Source organism: Dryas octopetala, chromosome 7, assembly GCF_963921425.1.
Source record: "Dryas octopetala chromosome 7, drDryOcto1.1, whole genome shotgun sequence".
In the NCBI taxonomy this organism is placed as follows: domain Eukaryota; kingdom Viridiplantae; phylum Streptophyta; class Magnoliopsida; order Rosales; family Rosaceae; genus Dryas; species Dryas octopetala.
Genome location: NC_141372.1, coordinates 1,146,089 through 1,172,571, shown reverse-complemented (window position 1 = coordinate 1,172,571; position 26,483 = coordinate 1,146,089). Strand labels below are relative to the sequence as shown.

General features: G+C 35.8%; 1 protein-coding gene, 1 long non-coding RNA gene and 1 other non-coding gene across 3 annotated transcripts; 2 read left to right on the top strand and 1 right to left on the bottom strand.

Moving 5' to 3' along the window:
- The first annotated feature begins 1,403 nt into the window (after positions 1 to 1,403).
- TRNAG-UCC (transfer RNA glycine (anticodon UCC)) lies at positions 1,404 to 1,475 on the top strand. The gene has a single exon. It is a non-coding gene; the product is annotated as a tRNA-Gly (tRNA).
- A 12,318-nt stretch (positions 1,476 to 13,793) lies between these two features.
- LOC147278165 (uncharacterized) lies at positions 13,794 to 16,321 on the top strand. The gene is made up of 2 exons (XR_015123518.1): positions 13,794 to 15,128; positions 16,076 to 16,321. It is a non-coding gene; the product is annotated as an uncharacterized LOC147278165 (long non-coding RNA).
- Positions 16,322 to 23,137: 6,816 nt separating this feature from the next.
- LOC147278164 (purple acid phosphatase 2-like) lies at positions 23,138 to 26,152 on the bottom strand. Its single transcript, XM_086249519.1, has 8 exons — positions 25,823 to 26,152; positions 25,509 to 25,709; positions 25,316 to 25,427; positions 24,891 to 25,120; positions 24,545 to 24,683; positions 24,204 to 24,424; positions 23,931 to 24,052; positions 23,138 to 23,832 (listed from the first exon to the last, which is right to left on the bottom strand). The coding sequence occupies exons 1-8, from the start codon at positions 26,030 to 26,032 to the stop codon at positions 23,631 to 23,633; spliced, it is 1,437 nt and encodes a 478-aa protein (XP_086105645.1). The 5' UTR covers positions 26,033 to 26,152; the 3' UTR covers positions 23,138 to 23,630.
- Between the last annotated feature and the right edge of the window lie 331 nt (positions 26,153 to 26,483).

Genomic DNA, 26,483 nt, shown 5'->3' with positions numbered 1-26,483 from the left:
TTTTTTCAATGTATTTAGTTGTTTTGGGGTGTACTGTACTATACATTATGATGTATCAGGCGTAGGTGTAGTCGTGTAGAAAGTACTGTAGAAATATTATAGTCGACTGTGACATATTTGTGTTGTACGTGCCTTGCATTTAAACACAGATAATAATATAGTATGTGAATTTGCTTTCAAAGCTCTATTTGTTTGTTTGAATCAAACTTCCTCGATCCGTCAGCCTTGGGGTGACGTCGTCGGAGCAAAGCTATCCCAACTCTAGCTCACATGGTTTTCATCTGCTTCCTTTTCCCAGTTGATCCGTCAGACACTGCATGTAATACTGATGAATGTTTGACTCTTGAATATTGACAAGATGCTATTAACTCTTGAATATTGACAAGATGCTATTAGTAGATTTAGATGTATAAAGATTTTATTAGTAAATTTGGATGTGTAGGGTGATTCCTTAGTAGTTAGCATTACTGAGATGATATAGACAATCAATACTGACTGACAGTATATAGACAATCAGACAGATAGAAACAAACTTAATTTTTGATCATATATACTGATAACTGATAGTATATAGATAATCAGTACTGACTGATAGATATAAACAAACTTGAGTTTTAATTCTGTATACTGATAACTGACAGTATATAGACAATTAGTACTGATTGACAGATATAAACAAACTTAACTTTTGATCCTGTATATTGATAAAGTTTCATCAGTAGATTTGAATGTCAATAAACATAAGTTTATCAGTAGATTTGAATGTCAGTGTATTTACTTTTGAACACTGACAGAAGTTTATTAGCAGATTATGGTGCAACTCATTGATAGAAATTTATCTATAAATTATGTGTCAGTGTAACTTTAAGTATTGATAGAACTCTGTCAGTACTTTTTATGTATGCAACTCTTTATCAATAAATTTGAATGTGTCGATGCATGAATTCTCCTTATCTCATTAGGACTGTATTCTCTACATTGTTCTTCTTATCTCATTATCTCATTGGGACTGTCCTCTTGAAACTTGAAATTTGAACTTATCCATTAGTGTAAGACAAGTGAGGCAGCACAGCAGTGACATTAATTTTTATCTCTATCCCTGTTGCTAATCAGTCAGCTTGTCTCTTTATCTTTATCACTTTAGTCTTCAAGACATTCTCCACCATCTTGTTCCTTACGAAACCTTGAGAAGATTAGAGTATGTACGTGTCTGTTTCTGCCTCTGCCAGGCTTCACCTCATCAGCTGAAGATATTGCTCTGGTTACAAAGAACTAGTAAGGGTCCTATTTGAGATGAATAGCCTCATGGTCTGCAAAAGTTCCTTGCGTGCTCAATGAGTTTATGATTCAAGTGGATAATGGTATGGTATATGATTTAAACTGAGACTTGATTAGCATAAAAAGCGTTTGTAGTCCAACGGTTAGGATAATTGCCTTCCAAGCAATAGACCCGGGTTCGACTCCCGGCAGACGCATGTAATTTTCTCTTTTGTTAAAATCTGTAGTACAAAAAGATATCCTCTCACATTGATAGCTTAATTATTCGAATCGATCCATGATTTAAATTTAAGTTTTTATTGAGGTAATCCATGATTTAAGCTTATTGCTAATTTCTTTGGTTCTAGACAAATCACCTTAATTAATTAATCAATACATAATTTCCAGCTTGGTCTTCATTTTTTTTTTTTTTGGATCGACTCGGTTTTAGATATTCAACTAGAATCGGTTATATACTTGTATGAAAGGGTGTAGAAATTAATGTACATGTCTATCCAATTAAATTGACAACTTCACAGTATTCATATAATCATATGTCGTAATAATAGTACGTAATTGAATTTTTTTTTTATTTTAATTGAGATCACGATGACAAAATATATGTGTGTGTATTATTATATAACTAGATAAAATAAGATAAGATTTGATTACAAGGAAAATGTGTAGTACAAAAAGATATCCCTATCACTCTATAGCCTAATTATTTCAATCAATCCATGATTTAAGCTATTTTTGAGGTAATCCATGATTTAAGCTTAATTGCTAATTTCTTTGGTTCTAGACTTCTAGCTAAATCACCTTAATTAATTAACCAATACTTAATTTCCAGCTTGGTTTTTTTTTTTTTTGGATTGACTCCGTTTTAGATATCCAGCTGGAATTGGTTATACGAAATGGTGTACAAATTAATGTACATATCTATCCAATTAAATTGGCAACTTCACAATAATCATATATTTATATATTCATACGTCGTAATATAATAATATTGAATTTCTTTTTTTTAATTGAGATAAAGATTACAAAATGTACGTGTGTGTATTATTATGCGACTAGATAAAATAAGATAAGATTTGATTACAAGGAAAAATCAATATGTATGGAATTAAAGGAGAAAATTAAGACAAATTAGTGGAGATAATTAAGGCATATATAATGGAGGCTATTAACAAAGTTTCCCATTAAATGATTGAGAACACCCAATATATAAATGACCAACTTCACAATGAAACCCAATACAATTAAGCAGCATATAACAAACACGATTAACCATGGCACGTCCTATGATCTTCAATTTCAAACCTTGTTTGACATGTTTCGGTATTGGTCATTATTCTTATGAATGGACGATGACTTCTGTGGTCAAATTTGTTGTTATTCTATTGCCTGTGTTTTTTCTGGCATGTGAATCTCCAGGTGTGAGCTATATTTCTCTTATGCTCTTTACTTTTAAGAGCATTGGCGACTTAACTTTTTATGTGGTGAACGCTTTCGTGCTCTTGACCATAGTTGACAAACTTCGGATAAAATTTGGAATGAAGAAAGTACTGCCGCCGGCGACAGATTACAATAACTTCCGTTATCAATTAGTGAGTCAACAATGTAGTATGTGCGACAAGGTTTTCATGGATGGCGATTCCTGCCGTGTTCTCACGGCATGTGCTCATGCATTCCATTCCAACTGTATTGACGCTCGGGTCAGCAGCTCTCCTCGAACCTGCCCCATTTGTCAATGCCGCTTTCATTATTTTATTTAGAACTTTGATAATTGATCGATATTGTTGCTACTAGTACACTAGTTTTATTGATGGATTAATAAGTTTCTCTAGCCTGCCCCATTATCAATATCTGTACATGGGGAATGAAACCCAACTCCAAGGGGAACAAGAATAATAAATTGATTTCTCTGTTTCTATTTTCTTTATCGATCTGAAGAATAATATATATGATTTAATTTCACATAAATTGTTAATATATATATATGCATGTTTGAGTGTGTACATAAGATGCTATATAATTCTACAATGACATACAACAAGATCATGTTAGTTTCACATTGGTGACCCATTTACCCACTACATGTTTTCATGTATATTGGACTCCACAAATTTAGGAAGCCAGTAAACACATAACTGCTTTTAGATAAAAGTCCATGATGGGTGGTTTTCTAAATAGTACGTTCTTATCAGTTTACGTGGCTCTCTACTCTCCTCTATAATAGACGTACACAGACCCTTGAACATATTGAGTAACTTAACTATTCCATCAGTAAAAGAAATAACATGTGTAAAGAGAGTCAGAGAGTAGAAGAAGTCTCAGGATTAAGATTTGTCTAAAAAGTTTCAATCATCAGTCTCTATCAATTCTCAATGGCCAACAACGGTATGTAACTCTGATCTTAACTTCATTATCCTTAAGATATATTGTATTCAAGTGTTGAAGTTCCACATAATTTTATTCATTGATTTTCTAACAATTGGTATTAGAGCATGGTTATGAATCAATGTATCTTAGAATTATTTGATATTTGGTAGAACTTTAATTAACTAGAATTATTGTTGATCATTTTATTTGTTTCCAATACAAATTACAAGAATGATATCGAAACTGTGAGTGGTTTCTTGTTCAGTATTTCATCTAGATCTCAAATTGATTAATGGTTTCATACTTTTATTTAAACTGTTAGTGTTCTACATTAGAGAATTGATATTGTATGAAATTTATTAGAGAATATTGTTGGTTAATTTTGTATTCATATAGTTTATTGTTTGATAGTCGCCGAAGTGACCCAAATTAATAAGCTTCATGAATATTAAATTACATGAAAGATTAATCATTACAAAATGATATAAAAGACAATAATATTCTCGATGGCAGTCATAATTAGGAGATTGAGACGAACCCAAAGGAAGTCATCTTCAATTAATTATGAACTGGATGGGATAATGTAATTTATGTAATTAAGTAAGGTAGATTTAGATACCCAAAGGTAACATGTCTAACTATGTAAGTGACATAAAATACATTAGACCTTTATAGGTGATAATATTTGTAGTAGACACTAGATATACTAAGGTTTCGCCCAAAGGAGTTATCATAGTGATATCAATTGTCTATATTTGATTAATATTAAAATTCTATGTTAAAGACTTTTAGCCTTAACGTGAGCATTGATATTTTTATTACAGTGAATGTCCTCACTTCTTTGCACTCCCATGCATCTAGCATTCCGACCCTCAATGGGTCAAACTTTTCTGAATGGTATGAGCAGGTTCAATTTACGCTGGGTGTGTTAGATCTTGACATGGCTCTTTTGGTTGAAAGACCTGAAGAAGCTAATGATGATGCAGAACAGGTTTTGAAAGCCTGGGAGAGATCAAACAGACTCAGTCTTATGTTTATGAGGATGACTATTGCAAATAACATCAAGACATCCCTTCGATCTTCAGACTGATAGTGCAATGGAATACTTAACTGCTGTGAAATAACGCTTTAAATCAGCTGATAAGTCACTTGCAGGCACACTCATGGCAGAATTAACTACTATGAAATATGATGGTAACAAGGGAGTTCAGGATCATATCCTTAATATGACTGACAAAGCTGCAAAACTTAGAGCCCTTGAAATGCATGCAGGTGGATGAATCTTTTTTGGTGCAGTTCATTCTCAACTCACTTCCTGCTCAGTTCGGCCCATTTAAGATCCACTATAACACTCACAAAGATAAGTGGAATTTGAATGAGTTGACTGGTATGTGTATTCAAGAGGAAGTGGGATTAAGGCAGGAAGGGCATCAAACTGTGCTGGTTGTAACTCAAGGAGGTTTTAAGAAAAGAGGAAAGAAATTTCCACCAATTAAAAGAAATGGACCTGGGGAAAGTAGCCAGGGCCATGGAAGTAACTTCATTGTCAAATGCGCGCTACTTATGTGGCAAGAAAGGACATGTGAAGAAAGATTGCAACAAGCGTAAGGCTTGGTTCGAAAAGAAAGGTATGAATACTTATTTTGTATGTTATGAATCAAATCTTGCTGAAGTTCCTTCTAATACTTGGTGGATTGACTCTGGGGCCACAACTCACATAACAAATTCAATGGAGGGATACCTTATAAGCCGGAAACTCAAGGAAAGTGAAAGATTTGTCTATATGGGGAACCGTCTTAAAGCAGAAGTGGTAGCTGTTGGAACCTATCGCTTACTCCTTGAGACGGGTCATCAGATGGATCTTATGAACACTTTTTATGTACCTTCGATTTCTAGGAATTTAGTTTCTTTATCTACATTGGATGTTGCTGGATATTCAGTTTTATTTGGTTGTAGAAAACTCAGTTTGATGTTTAATTCAGTTATAGTTGGTTATGGTATTTTATATGATGGTTTATATAAAATTTCTTTGAATCATGAGTTTGCACAATCTTTAGTAACCCTGCATTCAAATGTTGGTTTAAAACATGGCCTAATTAATGAAAAATCTTCAATCTTGTGGCATAGAAGACTGGGGCATATCTCTAGGGATAGAATTGAGAGATTGGTGAAGAACGGAATTTTGAATAATCTAGAGTTCATTGATTTTGAAGTGTGTGTGGATTGCATTAAGGGAAAGCAAACCAAACACACTAAGAAAGGTGCCACAAGAAGCACTGAGCTTCTTAAGATAATACATACAGATATTTGCGGACCACTCACCATTCCATGTTTTACTGGAGAGAGGTACTTTATCACCTTCATAAATGATCTATCTCGTTATGGTTATGTATATCTAATACATGAAAAGTCTCAAGCCATTGACATCCTTAAGGTGTACATTACTGAGGTCGAGAGACAATTAGATAGAAAGGTTAAAATTGTGAGATCAGATAAAGGTGGAGAGTTTTATGGTAGATATGATGAGTCAGGACAAAATCCTGGCCCATTTGCCAAATTCCTTGAAAAGCATGGTATTTGTGCTCAATACACAATGCCAGGTACGCCACATCAGAATGGAGTTGCTAAAAGGCGTAACCGTACGCTTTTAGACATGGTTAGAAGTATGATGAGTTTTACTACTGTACCTAAATCATTGTGGAGTGAAGCTTTAAAGACATCAATGTATATCTTAAACAAAGTTCCTAGTAAGGCAGTCCCAACAACTCCTTTTGAGTTGTGGACTGGTAGGAAACCTAGTCTAAGACATTTACATGTTTGGAGTTGTCCAACGGAAGCAAGAATCTTTAACCCACATGAGAAAAAAGTTAGACTCAAGAACAATATCTGGATATTTCATGGGTTATCCAGAAAAGTCTAAAGGGTATAGATTTTATTGTCCTAACCATAGTATGAGGATAGTTGAAACTGGCAATGCTAGATTCCTAGAGAATGGCGAAATTAGTGGGAGTGAAGAATCACGAAAGGTGAATCTTGAAGAAATAAGAGTGGATATCCTACAACCTTTTCCTCTTCAAGATAATGTTGTTATTCCTCAGAATGCTCCGCTACCTGAGGTGAATGAACAACATAATGAAAATGCATTTCCACTCCATGAAGATATCGTCATTGAAAATGTTGTAGAACCACCACAACCGGTAGTTCTGAGAAGATCTCATAGAGAAAGAAGGGTTGCCATTACAGATGACTATGTGGTGTATCTACAGGAATCTGATTATGATATTGGGATTAAGAAAGATCCGGTTTCATTTTCACAAGCCATTGAAAGTGATGAATCTGGTAAATGGATAGATGTCATGAATGAAGAGTTGAAATCAATGGACCAGAATTGTGTCTGGGATCTCATCGAATTACCTAATAATTGTAAGAAAGTCGGTTGTAAATGGGTCTTTAAGACCAAGCGCAATGCTAAAGGCAATATCGAGCGATATAAGGCTAGACTTGTGGCCAAAGGTTTCACTCAGAAGTAAGGCATTGAGTATAAAGAGACGTCCACTCCAGTGTCTAAAAAGGACTCACTTAGAATCATCATAGCACTTGTAGATCATTATGACTTAGAGTTACATCAAATGGATGTGAAAACCGCTTTTCTGAATGGGAATTTGGATGAAGATATCTACATGGAGCAACCTGAAGGGTTTGCAAAGAAAGGAAAAGAAAATTTAGCTTGCAAATTAAAGAAATCCATTTACGGGCTTAAACAAGCTTCTAGGCAATGGTATATAAGGTTTAATGATATCATTACCTCATTTGAATTTAAGGAAAACACTGTTGATTAGTGATATGTCTGGAAATCAGTGGGAGTAAGTTTATCTTTTTGGTTATGTACGTGGATGATATTTTGTTAGCTAGTAGTGATCTTGGTTTGTTACACGAAACCAAGGAATATCTTGCCAATAACTTTAAGATGGTTGATATGGGTGAGGCAGCTTATGTTAGTGGCATAGAGATCTTTAGGGATCGATCTCGAGGACTGCTAGGACTGTCTCAAAAAGGATAAGGATATATTAATCGAGTCTTGGAGAGATTCAATATGCAGTTGTGTTCAGTCAGTGATGCACCAATAGTTAAAGGTGATAAAGAAATTAGATCTCCATGGCTTTTCAAATTTGAAGCTAAATGGCTTAAAAGTGAAGAGTGCAAAAAAGTGATAGAAGATTCTTGGCTGTCAGATCATATTGATCATGCTGCTATTAGATGGGACAAGAATTTACGTTCTTGTGCTCATAATCTGACAAATTGGAGTAAAAAGCACTGTGGTAATAATTTGAGACAGATCCGTTTACTTATGCAAAAGCTTTCTCAGGAGCAGAATCTACCTTGTGAAAAAATGTGCAAGGAAAGAATTCATGCTCTTACAAGTAAAATTAAGCTTCTTTGGGAAGGGGAGAAGATGTATTGGAAGCAAAGATCAAGAGTGGATTGGCTTCAACAGGGAGACAAAAACACTAAATTTTTTCATCTATCTACTATTCAAAGAAGACAGTTTAATAAAGTTTTCTGCATCAAGGATTTGAATGGGGATTGGTTACAGAAAGAAGAAGATATCCATAGTGGTTTCTTGAGTTATTTTAAGCAGCTTTTTACCTTAGTTGGGCCTCGAAGTTTGGATAAAGCTCTCTCTCTTGTGTGACTCCTGTGGTTACTGAAAGTATGAATGCTGCTTTTCTTTCCCCTATCACTCTTGAGGAAATTAAGGTAGCTGTCTTTGATTTAGGAGCACTGAAAGCTCCAGGTCCAGATGGTTTTTCTGGAATTTTCTATCAAAAACATTGGGAAATAGTGCAAGATGTTGTTAATAGGGCTGTTAAGGCTTTTTATAATGAGGGTTATGTGCTGCAATCCATGAATACGACTAGAGTGGTGATTATTCTTAAAGTTGTAGCGCCTGAGGAATTTTCTCAATTTAGACCAATTGGTTGTTGCAACTTTTCTTATAAGATTCTGTCCAAGGTACTTGCAAATAGACTGAAGCCTTTCATGCCTGAGATTGTCTCTCCCTTTCAAGGTGCTTTTGTGGCTAGGAGACAAATACAAGATAATATACTTATTGCACATGAAGCTTTTCATCATATAAAGATTAAGAGGGAGGGTATCACTGGTAAGTTAGGTTTGAAAGTGGATATGAATAAGGCATATGACCAGGTTGAGTGGGATTTTCTGGAAGCTACAATGTTGAGAATGGGTTTTGATGCAAGATGGGTTCATCTAATCATGGAATGTGTTAAAACTGTTTCTCTTTCTATCCACATCAATGGTAAACCTGGTTCTTTCTTCTTTCCTTCAAGAGGATTGAGGCAGGGGGACCCTTTATCCCCTTACTTATTTCTTTTTGTGGGAGATGTACTTTCTAAGATGGTTCAAGATGCAGTCCAGAGGAAGTTTGAAAGGAATAAGATTGAGTAGGTCAGGCCCTATTATTTCTCACTTATTTTTTCCTGATGATTCCCTTTTCTTCCTTAAAGCCTCTATGGTGAATTGTATGGTAATGAGATAGATCTTGGAAGACTACGGTGAAGCTTCAAGCCAGTTGGTTAACTATGAAAAATCCACTTTATTTTTCAGTCCTAACACTAATAATGATGTTAGAGCTGAGATTTGTTCCATCATGAATATGGAGGCTGCTTTAAATCCTGGAAAGTATCTAGGTTTACCAACCATTTGGGGGAGATAAAAAAAAGACTCTTTGGCATATCTGAAAGAAAGATTGGCTAAGAAGATCAAAGGTTGGAAGCATGGCTTATTCTTATCTTCTGCTGGCAGGGAGGTTTTGCTGAAAGCCTTGTGCTGTCCCTGCATATCCAATGGCCATTTTTAAGTTTCCACAAGCAGTATGTGATGAGTTAAATTCTTTAATGTCAAATTTTTGGTGGGGTCAAAAAGATGAGGAGAGAAAGATCCACTGGATTAACTGGGACAGGTTAGGATTACCAAAGTGCAATGGAGGCATGAGCTTTAGGAATTTGGCTGATTTTAACTTGGCTTAATTTACTAGCAAAGCAAGCTTGGCGGCTTCTTCAAGAACTAGACTCTCTGTGGGCTAGGGTTTTGAAAGGTATATACTTTCCAAATTCTAGTCTCTTATATGCCAAAAAAGGTGGAAGGACTACTTGGGCCTGGAGCAGTTTGCTTGAGGGAAGAGATTTGTTTCTTTCTGGTGGTAGATGGCAAGTCATTGATGGGGTTTCTGTCAACATTTGGAGGGATACTTGGATTCCAGGTCTTAATTCCCCCCTTTTGGATCAAGTTGTCCATAGTGCCTCTGATGTCCCTTAAGTAGTATCTGAGCTCATTGATCAAAGCTCTTGGACATGGGATTTTAGTCAAGTCTCTTTTTATATTGATGATGAGATGCAAAGAAGAATTGAGGAAATCCATATTGGCCCCAGAATTCATCATGACAGGTTTGTTTAGCCTTTCTCTAAGTCTGGTAGTTACATAGTCAAAATTGGTTATCATTGGCGCCATTCTCATATGGAAATTCCAAATTTGGTTTCTAGTCATTCTTCTCATCAGGTGGATGGTAGGCTTTGAAGCATTATTTGGAAGGCCAAGTCTCTACCAAAAATTAAATTGTTTTTGTGGAAGGTTTTGCAAAATGTTGTGGCTTCTAGGTGGAAAAGAAAGATCATTCCTAATGCTTTGTGCCCTTTATGTGGTGAGTATGCTGAAACCACTGAACATATGCTCTTATTATGCTCTTGAGTTAATGCAGTTTGGTTTGATTGTTTGGAGTACAAGATTGATAAGGCTGCAATTTCTACTTTTGATTCTTGGTTATTGGAGGTATTGGATTATTGGAAGAAGGACTCTGAATATATTCTCTCTTGGAATTGTTTTATTATTTGGAATATTTGGAAGGCCAGATGTAAGGCTGTGTTTCAAAAATCTTTTCCAGATCCTGTGTGGGTTGGTCTATCTGCTAAAAGAGCTTGTTAAATATCTTGAGTGTATGTATAATCCTTCTATTGCTCTGCCTCCCTCCTCCATTTTTAATGATCATGTGGATTGGGCTCCCCCTTGTGATCCTGAATTGAAAGTCAATACAGATGGATCTTGGGATCAAGCTTCTCACGAGGCTGGTCTTGGGGTGGTTATAAAGGATAGCAGGGCTTGTGTCATTGGAGGAAGTTATGTTCATTGCTTATCTTATTCTGTGTCTGTGGTGGAAGCTCTATCAGTGAGAGAAGATTTAATATGTGCTCAGAAGTCTGGTCTTACAAAGGTTGTAATTGAGTCTGATGCTCAAACAATTATCAAAGCTTGTGATAAATCAAGTCAACAGATGGACTGGCGTATTGTTCCAATTGTGGAGGAGATTTGGCATCTTGCCTCTCAGTTTGATTTTGTGAGGTTGTCTTGGGTGCCAAGCAAAGCTAATGGTGCTGCTAATGCAGTTGCTATGCTATCTAGAAGGAAGCTATGCCCAGAGGGTTGGGTGGAGACACCCCCATCTTCCTTGCTTGGAGTTTTGGTGGCTGATGGACTTCCTCTGGATTGATTTTTTAGTTTTTTTCTTCTATCTGCTGTAGCTTTCTATTTTGGTTCTGTTTGAATTTTCTAGATATTTGCTTCCCTTGTTTTGTTGCTGCCTTTGTGGCTTTTTTGAATGGAATCCTTTTGTTCTTGGCCAAAAAAAAAAATTTTGGAAAGTTAAAGTTTGATATTTAAAAAATTGAAAAGATAAAGAGTACATGTGTACTGAGATAGACCCCTAGTCTCTAGAATGCCAAAGGGTAATTAACCCATTTTTTATCCAAAATTGTATGAATTATGAATTCGCAGGTCTATGTCCTTATACAAACTTGTTCATGATCATGTAGGTTGTATTCAATTTCATGTTGCCAATCATCATTGATTAACAATGTAGCCATATATTTCGATAGTCATGGGAATAAAAAAAAATACAAGTCAATTTTTTGGGTCAAATAATACAGGTTAATTTAGACAAGGAAAGTAAAAGACTTTGTTTCTTCCTTTTCCCCAACTTCATGCTTGTACTTCCTGGATTAACTATCCACATATTGGAGCTTCAAATTTTTGGCATATGGATGAAAGGCGTCCACGAAAAGAAAAGAAAAAATAAAAAAATAAAAAAAGGGGGTTTAGAGTTGATTAGGATTTGTGACATTTGGGCAATTAGAAAGAAAAAAAAAAAAGTTTTAAAGTTTCATTTGAAGTTTGGTTTGGCTTTTTGGGATTTCATTTAATTGTTTTTAAACTCTAAATCCTAATATGTTTTATTGAATATTTATTTAATTTATGATTTAATATTGTGATATAAATAAATTTGAAGTGTTATTTATATAATTATTAATTTTTGGTATAAATTTAATTTAGACACATAACTATATATGCCATTTTAACGAGGTCCACGAATTTTAAAATATTTCAAATATACACCCGATCTACTATCTAAATTGAAAAATAGAATTCCGTCCATTGATTCGTTGAGAGATCAGTTAAATGCCAGCTTGGCTTTTACTGATCGGGATTACTTAGCGACGTAGCGCCATCTCAGCAAACTTTTCCCACCAAATGAGCGACACGGTGATACTTGTCTACCTAACCTCTGACACGGGCCCACAAACTCATCTCTTTCTCGCTCGTTGAACACAAGTGAGGGATTTATATTCGAATTTAAGGGAAAAAGTGATGTTTTTGAGAGACTAAATGGTCAAGAGAGTGTTCGACGAGCAGAAAAGAGGTGATAAGTGTGTGAGCCCGTGTCCGTTGGACATATGTAGCTCATTTGGCACGAAATGTATGCTGAGTTGGCGCTACGTCGCCAATGAATCCCCGTCAGCAAAAGCCAAACTGACATTTAACTGATCTCTCAACAAATCGATGGATGGAAGTCCATTTTTCAATTTAGATAATAAATTAGGTGTATATTTGAAATATTTTAAAGTTCGTAGATCTCGTTGAAATGACATATATAATTATGTGTCTAAATTGAATTTATGCCTTAATTTTTTTAACAGTATTTGTCTCTATCTCGCATTATATTCACTTTATATCATATGAAACCTATTATATAATTTGGTTTCTTCAATATTTTTTATTAATATAGTAGATAATATGTTACATAAATATATAGTAAAATTTCATTCAAAATTTTTGTATTTTGATAATAATTTTTGTTATTTTTGTCTAATTTTATCAAAATTAAAATTTTAATCGAAACCGAAATTTTACTCCTTGTTTACTGCCAGCCAACAGTGAGATGCCAAAATTGAACAAAATGTAACTCAGAGCCAACTGGTGAGATGCCAAAATTGAACAAAATGTAACTTTCGATGAATAGAAATAAAAAAAATCAATAAACATGTTTTTTAAGAATAAATTGATTTCATTGGGAATGCTAACATATTTGAAAATGAAAAAAATTCGTCCTTTTAGAATTTCCCAAATGTTTTAGGAGGTTTCATCAACCAAAAAAATAAAGGCTTATTCATATCATTGCCCCTTGTGAGATACACTTTTTTTCACTTTGCCCCCTGAAACTTAAATTCTCTCAGTTTGCCACCTGAACTTCACACAGTTGTTGCAAAAGACCCTATGTCGTCAACTCTGTCAATTTTTCAGTTAAAATAGCTGACGTGGCACCTATATGGCATGGGTGAGACCCTTTTCTAGTTATGTAAGATCCATGTGGACAAAAAAAATTATAAAAAATTGACATGGATCTTATTATTTTTTAGTTTAAAAATGGTTTTTTATTATTTTTTTTGTTCACATGGATCTTACATAACTAAAAAATGGTCTCACTCATGCCATATAGGTATCACGTCAGCTATTTTAATGGAAAAATTGACAGAGTTGACGGCATAGAGTCTTTTGCAACAACTGTGTGAAGTTCAGGTGACAAACTGAGAGAATTTAAGTTTCAGGGGGCAAAGTGAAAAAAAGTGTATCTCACAGGGAGCAATGGTGTGAATAAGCCAAAAATAAATGCGAGGCTTTTTCTTGATTTGAGCCGAGAGAGAAGTTGGGCCGGGTTTATTTCCGGCCATATCGAATCTGGGTTTCAACCCGCAACATAAAAGGCAACCGAAGCCGAATAGTGAGTGAGAGACCCTGATATTTTCCGCATGTAATTTTCTCTGTTACCAAACGCTACAAAATACAGATATGGCTGAGCGTGATCATGACGCTGACCCAAAGAAAAAAAAAGCAGAAAGTAGTTGATGGCGACGATACCGTAGAAGGCTTAATTAAGGGAATCGACTTCTCCAGGTCAGATGATGACGTTCCTTTTGGGATTGACACTACCAATCTCCATGACGCGTCGATTCCAATGTTCGCGGGAGAACAAACACGTGGAGGCCAGAGCTGCGGAGGCGGCCATATCATTTTCGATCAACCGAATTCGGATGATTTTGATCAATGGATTGGACACGATTCCAAAACCGGAACCCCGATTTTTGGTGGCATGCCGATTTCCGACGAGTAGGAGGACCCGACCCTGGGGATTGGGGGTAGCGATGACCAGCAAGACTCGGCTATGGTTGTTGGCGACGCCACCGGGGGCAAACCCTAACAACTACAAATCTCTTTCTTTAGGTTTCTTGCCCTCCGATTGATTGTATAGTGGTGTCTTTAGGTAAACCCTAACAACTACAAATCTTTTTCTTTAGGTTTCTGTTGGGTGAATATTTGTTTCTTTAACATTCTTTTTAACAATCAATCATCTAGTTCTTGATATATTTGATCGATTGGTGGAAGTCAAAAATAAATATAATGTGATTTCAATTAAAACACGAGCCTGGAGGTGGTAGACAATAGGTTTGAAGACCTTCAGTATGGACCAGTTTGCTTGGAAATTGTATGATGTGCTGGAAGATAAAAAGAACCACAAGATAATAAAATGGAATGAGGATGGTACTGTTGTTAATATTTCTGACAGAGAAAAATGTGGAACGGAGTTGGTTCCAAAGCTGGGTATCGGAAACTCCGCAATCTATAGAACATTCTACGAATGGAATCTGCCATTCGAATACTTGAAACCCTTCCAATCAAAAAAGTGAAAAGTTTCGAATAACCAATGAGAAAAAAGTTAAATAAACCGCTGAAAAAGTTCAGTTTAATACTTACACGAGAGTGCAAAGCTTCGTAGAATGTTCTATAGATTGCGGAGTTTCTGATCCCCAGCTTTGGAACCAACTCCGTTCCACATTTTTCTCTGTCAGAAATATTAACAACAGTACCATCCTCATTCCATTTTATTATCTTGTGGTTCTTTTTATCTTCCAGCACATCATACAATTTCCAAGCAAACTGGTCCATTGGAGTATGATGGAACGAAGGAATCCATTGGAGAACTCCAGCAGAAAATTGAAGGAATGGAAGACAAGATGCAGTCGCAGTTTGTTGGAATACAAGCAATGCTTGATCAACTGATCTCCAGAAAATAAGTTGTCCAGGTCAGTTTTATGTTCATATTGGAAGAAAATATCTTGTAGTGTTAAAATTTTGTAAACTTTTTTATATCTTGGAAAGCAATAATGTTTGAATGGACTACACAGATGTTCTGAACCAACTTTTGTATTAACAAAACCCACCATTGTATTAAATCGAAAACTTACCTGGACACTAAGAAATTGTTAAACTCTAAACAAAACTTGCTTTAATGTTCATTGGTTAGTCTGAAATGGTCGAGTTTTGGTGTATAAAAGTTTAAATGGGGAAAAAAAAAAAAAAAGTGAGATGTAGGTAATGACTATTGGCGGCTCTTGGACTTGCCAATGGCTAAGGTTTCCCATATCTTTAAGAGGAATAATTAGTAGTTTTTTTCAAAAATCATGTGATACACACATGATTTTATTGATGCACCAGTACATGTTGGATGATGCACAAATTGTTGAAAAGCGACTTTATTGAAATCTCATTGCTAGAAAATTTTTACAGGGATTTGCTGTTGAAGTACAAGTTTTTGTATTTTTCTGATTCTGTAGCCACTCTGTTAATCATGTTGGAAACAATTTTGTTTTGTATAAGATATTAGCAACATCTGTGAATTCTGCACTTTAAATAATTAATAAAACACTATTCTGAGAATGTATATGAATGTGTTATTGTGTTATGAGCTTAAATTAGAAATGGCATAATATAAGTTTGATATATTACAAAAATTGGAGTGGTTGACATCAAGCTCATTCATACACAGTGTGAATCATAAGGAGGCCGGCTGTGCATGTTCTTAGTTGTTAATTCTGCATTGAAAACATCAGTTCAAAGGAATTTAGCTTATGAAAATGATATTGTCACACATTTTTTCCACAATGTGTGTGCATGTATTGAGGAAAGAGGGTGGGGAGGGTGATGGTCAGATATTTTTTAGTCTGCTAATTTATTTCTGGCAGTGATGCAGGTTGCACCTTAGGATGTGCTTATGAAGAATGGGGTCTGCTTCTCAACCTTGGCGATTGATGACAATAACATTGTTTACCATGTTCTTATTTTTGTCTCTTTTCCTGTTTTGAGTCGAGTCTCATGTTATGTGGTGTGGGTTTTTAACAACATTATATCTGGACATGGTGCCTGATTTAGCTCTTCCTTGTCATCCCCAGATCTTCATGATATGTGACCCTTTAATTGATATTTTTCCAAACTGAAACTTCTGTTTTTTGTCGTGGATTATTAGTTCATGGTTGCATAGACTTTACCATGTCCTGTTAATCCTAGTAATGATCAAACTCTTCGTTAGACACAGTTGCCCTAATTGGAAAGCATTTCTAGTGTGTGGTTGGTTATTAATGCTTACTTTGCACCGGTGCTGTGGAAAATAAACACTTCTTAGCTTCAACTTGGTTTTTTTAACAGGGCCATGAGATGTCAAAAAAATAAGAGAAAATAAAAAAGGTGTGCAACTACAACCAGCAGAGGGACAGAACCAGAACATTCAAAGAATTAATTACAAAAATCATGTATATGGATGGTGGGAAATTCTCTTCTGACAATTCACTGACTGATTAGTGATTATCAAGCGCCACTCATGTCATGGGCTTAACTCAGTTATATTGAAACCATAGGCTGATAAGCATTTTCAATTGCCTCTTGCAAAATCAATAGTGAGCATAGAATTGTTATTCTTCCATTCTCGGGTAATGCTAAAAATAAAGAACACACAAATGATCCATACCTTGCCCGAAAGGCAATACCCAGTGACCAATCGTTTATAGAATAGACTTTACTAGTTCATCCCAAAAGGCTGAAACTTCTGCCTTTTGTCTTGGATTTACTAGTTCATGGTTGCATAGACTTCACACCATCATCTAACTATCTTTTGTGACCGAAAGGGCAGCTTCTCCATGAGAAGTTAACTCTTTTACAAACAGCAGTTGGCGTAGTCCAGTAGGAGCATGTTCATGCAATATAATCCTTTCTTACTTTAGTAATTGGGTGCTATGAAAAGTAATGATCAAACGTTTTGTCAGACACGGTTGCCCTAATTGGAAAGCATTTCTAGTGTATGGTTGGTTATTAATGCTTACTTTGCACCTGTACTGTGGAAACAAACACTTCTTAGCTTCAACCAAAAAAAGTAAAGAAAGATAAAATAAGATAAAATTTAAAGAGTGCTGTTATTCGGACCTAATTTTTTTATCAATAGTTCTAACACACTTTTTACACTCATCTTCAATTTAAAAAGTTTTAAAACTTTAGTACACTAAACATCTTTTCTTAAACTACTTTTACTAAAAACCAACAACTAAACCATCCAACAATTTCTACTTACTATACCCAACAAACACACCCAATCCCAACACCATCACCACCACCTCCCAATCCCAACACCATCACCACCAAAAATCACCATCAACAGCAGCCACTACCCACCAGCCGCTGCCATTCAATGGAGACAGAGAGTCACTCAAAATACTCAAATATTCTTTTTTATTTTTTTGTTGCTGCCATAACTACTCAAATATACAGTAAAAGCGGAAGTTCTTTGAGTACAATTAAACACGAAGTACTACCTAGTAAATGATAAAGGAATTTACCTTACACAGTTACACCCAAGGAAAAGACTAAACTTTTGTGAAATATCAGATCTGCCGTTGCACTTAAAAATATGCATAACACTAAAATTAGAGAGTATCCCACATACATGTACGGTATGTTCTTGATAGGTTAGAATTAAAATTGTGTATTAACTACAGTGGCAGGCCAACTCTGATGGGCTGCTGTGCCTTCTTTTCTTTCTTTTAAGTGTGTAGCATATTTACTAAACATAAACTCTCTAAAAAGATTGGCTTCGGACTGATATTTGTTGGTATTTGCTATCATAAAATAGGGTTTTCCAATTTTTGGTTGAATTGCTTCGCCATTGAAAGTCTTCTATGTGCACACAATGGTATTCTAATCTAGTGTGGTTATAGACAGATGTTTTGCAAATAGAGCTTCCACAAACTCATTTGATTTTCCAGTTTACTCATAAATAGAGCTTCACCATTGACAGATGTTTCCTACTAAACACATCTTCTGAGTATTTTACAAAAATTATTATAGTCAAGTTTAGGGTTTTGTTAAAGAATTGAGTGGAGATGTTGGGTATACAGAACTATTAGGTATAGTGATGGTGTTGAGTATAGTTTAAGTTAATTATTTAAAAAAATTTCAATTAAATATTAGTTCTTATCAGTCAATTTACATTATGATACAATTAGTAATTAACATTTCATTAAATTGTTGGAACAACTAATAATAAAAAAATGAGTGCTGTTATTTGCACAAGAAAAAGAGATGGGGTATAAAGTCTTTTTTCTTGAATTTTTTTTTTTTTAGGAAGGATGTGCTAAATAAAAATGTGCAAATAACAGCCGTAAAAAAATTGGATCCAAATGGCGGCAACCAAGTTTGAAAGGTGTGCAACTACAACCAGCATAGGACAAACCCAGAAGTCCAGAACATTCAAAGAATTAATAACAAAAATAATGTATACGGATGGTGGGAAATCCCCTTGTGACAATTAACTGAGTGATTAGTGATTATCAAGCGACACTCATGTCATGGGCTTAACTCAGATATATTGAAACCATAGGCTGATAAGCATCTTCAATTGCCTCTTAGCAAAATCAATAGACAGAATAGAATTGTTATTCTTCCATTCTCGGATAATGCTAAAACTAAACAACACACAAATAATCCAGACCTCGCCCGAAAGGCAATACCTAATGTCCAATCGTTTATAGAATAAACATTCTCAAATCTCCCAGCCACCATCTATGAACCAGAAATAAGTACTATAGTAGCAGCACAGACAACTTACATAGGAAACCAATTAACCTTTTTTTTTTTTTTTAAATCCAACTACCTTTCTAACATCATTCCAACTTTCATCTTCCATTGGAACTGATGCTCCAAGCAGAACAACCCTTTCTACCAGACCAGCTGCAGATATGCAGAAACCAATTTTTTTTATTATTATTATTTTTTTTATATAAGATAAACCACTCTACTCTTCTACAACAGGATAAAACAGATGGTGATGATTACCATTATCCCCTTCTGTTTCAGCCAAACATTGGAGACATTTGAAAACGTATAGGTTTTGTTCTGTTAATACAAGTAATGATCAGACTCTTCGTTAGAAACAATTGCCCTAATTGTAAACCATTTCTAGTGTATGGTTGGTTATTAATGCTTACTTTACACCTGTCCATTGGAAATTCAACACTTAATGAAGGCTTAAAAAAACAAAAACAAGGTTTGCAACTGCAACTAGCAGAGCAAAACCAGAGATCAATATATTAAACACAGCCAAAACAAGGCTCAGTCTTAATAGAAAGCCAAATGTACCTGCAGCTAGACAAACCCAAAAGGAAAGCAGATCACTTTAGGCATGCTGCATAGCTCCAAGCAGAAATGAACCAGAGCAAGGAATTGCACCAACTGCACCGAGAAATCTGAAACAAATAATTAACAAAGCCAAAACAGAATACGAACTGTACCAGCAAAACTACTGCAAGTCCAATCCAACTAAATAACAGTTGGACTTACTCAAGCCTCTCAATGTATAAATTGAAAATTTCAGCTCTAATTAATAAACGGTAACACAGAATAATTTAAATTCAAAGTGCTGCTGATCCATTACATAATAGGAAGAAACAGTTGACCAAAATAAATTATAAAAGCTAACAATCCAGTCACCAGAAATACAAGTGCATTGCTGAACATAACTCAAATATATAATCCAACATTAATCAATAAACATTTAGTACTTTAAATCTTCCAATATAGTACCTAGCTGCTAATGCCTCCGCCATGGGCATGCTGTCGTAGTCTAGGAACTGGTGTCGGCCACAGTGGGAGCACAAATGAGAAGAAGCGACAATTAGTATTAAGTCTGGTCTTTCCTGCAGGTAACTTAAACCACTTTCTTGTACCAATGTTGCACACAACCACATCTCCACCGATATTTAGATACAAGATATCCTCATAATTGGGGTCAAAAGCTATCAACTGAACCGCCAAATCAATATCATCATCATCATCTGGAAACATGTTTGGGTCCAGTGAATAAAACCTCGTGTGTTTCAAACAAAATTTGCCAGCTCCATCGACGACCATCTGATCATGATCATCTTGTTCTTCTTTCAAGTTGTAAACAGATAGAGTATAGTTAAACCACGACCTGATATCGGCCATCCGCACAAAATCTCCGCACACACCAAAGCTCGCAACTGTACTGATCGCACCGTCCTGTCCAGCTATAGCTGGGTCATTAAATTTAACTATATGAAATTTATAATGATCAGTAACTTCATCACCATTACTACTACTAGTACTAGAACTGTTAATGTTGTTGATCATGAACGGATCCAACCCAACAAATCGGTTGCTCTGATCTTCAGCAAACCAATACAACATTCCATTGTAAGCAAAGCTTAAGGTGTGATCGATCCAAGTAAATCTTAATGGAGATAATACAACTGACTCTCTCCATTCACCAGTCTCAAAAGAGAAGATCTCCACTTTCAATTTGAAGGAATGATATTTCAAATTATCTTCAAACGGATGAGGAGGAAGAATTCTCACAACCTTGCACTTATAATCAGCATTAACCCGGATGGTATATCCTTTCCAATCGTCTTCCTTATAGCTACAATAGGGAATATCACAGATGAATCCCACTGGTACTGACGCTTTCCATATAGTAGGGGTAGGAGGAAGAGCAACCCATTGCGCGGTGTATGGATTGCAGATGTAGTAATCACGTTGATAGTACTCTGTTGCACAACACAAAACCAAGTCATTATATGTCCCTACCACAAGTGGCTGTTCTTTCAAACCGTTGACAGTCATGAGTCTTTCGAACACCGGACACAAAAATCTAGTAAGGATTTCCTCCCCTTTGGGATTTATCGGAGTGTTTTATTGGCATTTGTTTATCGATTTGGAGACGCAGAAAGCGGCCAATCAAATAAGGATTGGAGATGAGAGTGCACCAACGCTTGGACACACACTTGCATTGAAAAACCAATAAATTGGATTTTCAATGTAGGTGTGTGTCCAAGTGTTGGTGCACTCTCATCTCCGATCCTTATTTTATTGGCCGCTTTCTGCGTCTCCAAATTGATAAACAAACGCCAATAGAAGGCACTCTGGTAATTCCCAAAAGGGAGGAAATCTATACTTTAAAGAGCATTGGCGACTTAACTTTTTATGTGGTGAACAACGCTTTCGTGCTCTTGACCATAGTTGACAAACTTCGGATAAAATTTGGATTGAAGAAAGTACTGCCGCCGGCGACAGATTACAATAACTTCCGTTATCAATTAGTGAGTCAACAATGTAGTATGTGCGACAAGGTTTTCATGGATGGCGATTCCTGCCGTGTTCTCGCGGCATGTGCTCATGCATTCCATTCCAACTGTATTGACGCTCGGGTCAGCAGCTCTCCTCGAACCTGCCCCATTTGTCAATGCCGCTTTCATTATTTTATTTAGAAGTTTGATAATTGATCGATATTGTTGCTACTAGTACACTAGTTTTATTGATGGATTAATAAGTTTCTCTAGCCTGCCCCATTATCAATATCTGTACATGGGGAATGAAACCCAACTCCAAGGGGAACAAGAATAATAAATTGATTTCTCTGTTTCTATTTTCTTTATCGATCTGAAGAATAATATATATGATTTAATTTCACATAAATTGTTAATATATATATATATAGGTATGTTTGTGTGTGTATACTGTTTGGCGGTTACATGGACCCATCGATGGTCAAACTTTGCAAGATGTTATATAATTCTACAATGACATACAACAAGATCAACCCCCTTCACCCTTACTTTGAAACCCCAAAGTAACTTCACTTGGGCTAACAATTGGGCAAATCTTGGTTCCAAAGGTTGTGTCATTCTGCAGAACAAAAGGCCAGTGCAATTTTCACAACTTAATTTTGATCAATACAGAAGACTGCTCATGAATATGAATATTGTAATTAGCATACTTAGTTACTCGATCAGTAACCAATCCTTCTAGATTTCCTCCATCTCCAATGGTTTTGTAATCTGGGGCTGATTGGTCACTTATGGGAGTGCAGACTCCATTCATAATGTAACATTGTCAATGTTGTAGGTAATGTTTTATTTAAACACAGATAAATAATATATTATGTGAATTCGCTTTCAAATTTCCTTTTGTTGTTAGAATCAAACTTCCGTCAGCCTTGCTCACATGAGCTTAGCCACGGCTATGTTTCCTTTTCCCAGTTGAGGGTTCGAACTTTTAATTCAAAGTTGCCATCTTATTTATGAAAAAAAAAAAAAATTTACCATACAAATATTGTATGTAATACAGACAAATTTTTTACTTTTGAATACTGTCAAAGGATTTTATTAGTAGATTTAGATGTGTCGTTACTTGATTCTATCAGTAAATTTAGATATGTGTGATTCTTGAGTACTGACAGAATTTTATCAGTAGATTTGAATGTGTCAGTACAATCAGTGTACACATATTAAAGTTATTCTATTCTCAGTAGGACTGACTGCTTTTTCAGTGGTGGCTATGCAAATTATTCTCTTAAACTTGGGAGTTAAAGTTTGAACTTATCCATAAGTGTAAGACAAGTGAGGCAGCACAGCAATGACTTTAATTTTACCTCTATCTCTGTTTCTGTAAGTCAGGTTGTCTCTTAATCTTTATTTAGTCTTCTACACATTCTCTACTATCTTGTTCTTTATCAAACCTTGAGAAGGTTAAGAGTATGTGTATGTTTCTAATTCTGCCTCTCCAAACTTCACCAGCTCAAGAAATTGTTCTATCTAGAAAGAACCGGTAAGGGTTCTATTTGAGATGTTGAGGTGAATAATTTTCTTTATATCAACTGAACTGAGAATTTCTTGGCATAACCGTGTTTGTAGTCCAACGGTTAGGATAATTGCCTTCCAAGAAATATACCCGGGTTCGACTCCCGGCAGACGCAATTGTTTTGTTTTTTGCTAAAAAGAAAAGTAGAAAACGAATTCCCCCTAATTACATCACTTATGGGAGTGCAGACTCCATTCATAATGTAACATTGTCAATGTTGTAGGCAATGTTGGAGTTTGAAGTATGAACTTATCCATAAGTGTAAGACAAGTGAGGCAGCGCAGCAATGACTTTAATTTTACCTCTATCTCTGTTTCTGTAAGTCTGGTTGTCTCTTAATCTTTATTTAGTCTTCTAAACATTCTCTACTATCTTGTTCTTGATCATCGTCAAACTTTGCAAGATGTTATATAATTCTACAATGACAACCAAAACATGATCATCCCCTTCACCCTTCTTCCCCTGAAACCTCTTTTACATTTTAAATTACATGTCATCAGGTATGAATATGACAGAAAGATGACCTTGTGTAGCTTCGTGGTCCAATGGAAGTGAAATTAAACTTTTTTTGAGTAATTTCTCTTGGGCTAACAATTGGGCGATTATAATGCCGCTAGGGATGACTCTTCCAAAATACTGTTCCAGTATCTGTTTTGTAACCATAAAGAATCAGCTTCTACCGCATACCCATCTTGATTCCGATGCCAACTAAAAAATGCATGAGTTCTGTTTTTTATATCCAGAATCCCATGACCAAAGCTAGCTTCCCGAAATGCTGAGTAGCTCGGCTGTGGTTCTGTCATTCTGCAGAACAAAAAACCAGTACAAAAGGCTGCTCATAAATATAAAAACTAATAGTAACAATCATCATAAACTACAAATGTTAAAATTATTAAACATACTCGGTAACCAATCCTTCTAGATTTCCTCCATCTCCAATGGTTATGTAAACTGGGGCTGATTGGTCACCTATGGGAGTGCAGACTCCATTCACAATGTTGTATGCAATATTCGAAATCCGTTCCTGTGATGCAAACATATTTGGTTGTAGAATCCATTGTTGACAAATCCCTTTTTTTAGCTATTTGAGAGCACAGTGTTTTAACACTCATTTCCTCATATAGATCAATATTTTTCCCTTTATCCCAATCATGTATGAAGAAGTGTGAACTTACAGATCGTTCATAGGCATGGACATGACCAGCAAAGACAAGGTCTACTTTATACTCCACAAACCATTGCTCATACATCACTCTCATGCTTTCTCCTTCCATATAATGATGTATATAACTACTATATATCGGACAATGCATAAGAACAATAAGCCATGGTGTCTCAGTCCTGTTCACCTTGGGCAGCTCCTTTTCAAGCCACTTATATTGAGGAGTATATTTCCCTGCATATAAAACTACAATTTATACACATACAAGCATACATAACCAAACAAAGACTGTAGTACCTTGAAATTGTTCCGAATGAAATCGAAGATTCAGAAGTGAAAAGTAAGCATCCTTACCATATGCTGAGTAAGAGGACAAAACTATGATATATGCTGAAGCTCTCTTGATGGAGTACCAAAGAGGAGATGTACTATGTGATGCTTTGTATGGAACAAAAAACCGGTTTGCGTATGGTTTGAAGGGTTTACTTTCACCCTGCAATGACACTGCAATTATTTCTTATGCTTTATCATGGTAGGAGTTGTTGCAGAATAAAGGACCAGTCAATACGAAGAATCAATCTAACTGAGGCAAGCATTTGTGCTAAAACGAGTCAGTTAGAAGTAATACTTTATCAGTAAAAACCTTTTGGCAAAATTAAAAGTTCAAGAACAAGAAAAGAAACAAAAATAAGGCTCATACAAGTTCAGGAACAAAATCAATTTCGTGATTTCCTGCAGTCCATATCCAAGGTTGATAAGCAGCATTTCTCTCTATGAACCTCCCCCATGTATCCCACCTGTTATTGTCATGAAACGGATAATCATCTGCATAAGAGAGGTCCCCAACAAACAATACCGTCTGTCCTTTTGTTGGGTTTAATTCATAATGTGTAAGTGTTCGATTTGAATCATGTGTCTGACCAAGGTCCCCTGCTCAAAATGAACACCAGAGTGACAACATGATACAAAACACAAATATTTGGTCCAAAAGCTTCATAACCACCAACCAATACAACTGATTGTGGAAGACTAGTAACTTGGATGCATGAAATTGTCTTTATTTGGTACCAATTCAATGATCCAATTCAAGAAGACAAGGAATTTTGATACATGAAATTGAATTACCTATGAGACCAAAAGTATAGGCAACATCAGGACCAAGACTAGGAGGGGTTATAAACCAAAACTGTCGCGTGGTATTCCCAATCCCAACTTCATAGTAGTATTTGGTGTCAAACTGCAGTTGTCATAAACTCTGTACCTTCAACAATTCGATTCAAACAGAATGAATTAAAGGGGACTAATGACAGGTACTTACCTCCAAATCGTTAATGGTGCAATGATGAATGTACCCAGAAGTGTAATTGAAGTACTTGTAAGTAAGAACAATGCCCTCAGCAAGATTTTTGAGCTGGGTGTTGTCTGCCCAGTAAAGCACTGTACTTGAACCGGGTTCATCTGGCGTAACCCAAGACACAATCACACCCTTCCCCACATGGTCTCCTTGTGTTATATGAACCTTCAACAATTATATATATATATGACCCAGAAATCAAATTATTAATGAATTCTTGATGAAAAAATTATGAATCAGTAATTTAAAAGAAGGGTTTCTAGAATTTAGACACAGACCTGCTGAGGGGCATTATATCCAGGAGGCACTCGGAACACATCACTGTCCAAAGGCATATCGCGGGACAAGTCATCGTTCCTGACATAGCTACTTGTAATCCCACCGTCACAAACCTCCACAACAATCAGTAACATAGCCACTACAAGCGCGGCACAGTCCCACCTCACTCCCATCTCTATCTTCTTCATCCAATGCTTCATTATATCCATCTCTCATTAAAATGTATTTATATTTTCGAATTAGAAGTATGATATGGGTCTAGGAATATACATTACTTTATATATGCGAATATACCCCGTTTTTTACCTCATTTATTCAAAATCTCAGCACATCAGTCTTACTCAGAGAGAGAGATAGAGCGAGAGAGAATAGGAGTGTACGGATGGTAAGCAAAGAAGTATAGTTAAATGAGTTTATTTTTGCTCATCACAAAGTGGTGAGTATTAGTACTATAAAAAATAGGTGACACATGTCACTAGGTGATTAAGTGTCACCCATTCGGCACGGTGATAATTGAAGAGACTAAGAGAGAACACATAGATTGATTAACTGTTGTTGTGGACACGTAGGCCAACGGTCAGTCAAAACGACCAAGTGCCTGTCATTTTGTGCATGCAATTAGAAAATTATTTGCACATGATATAAGGACACATGGCATAT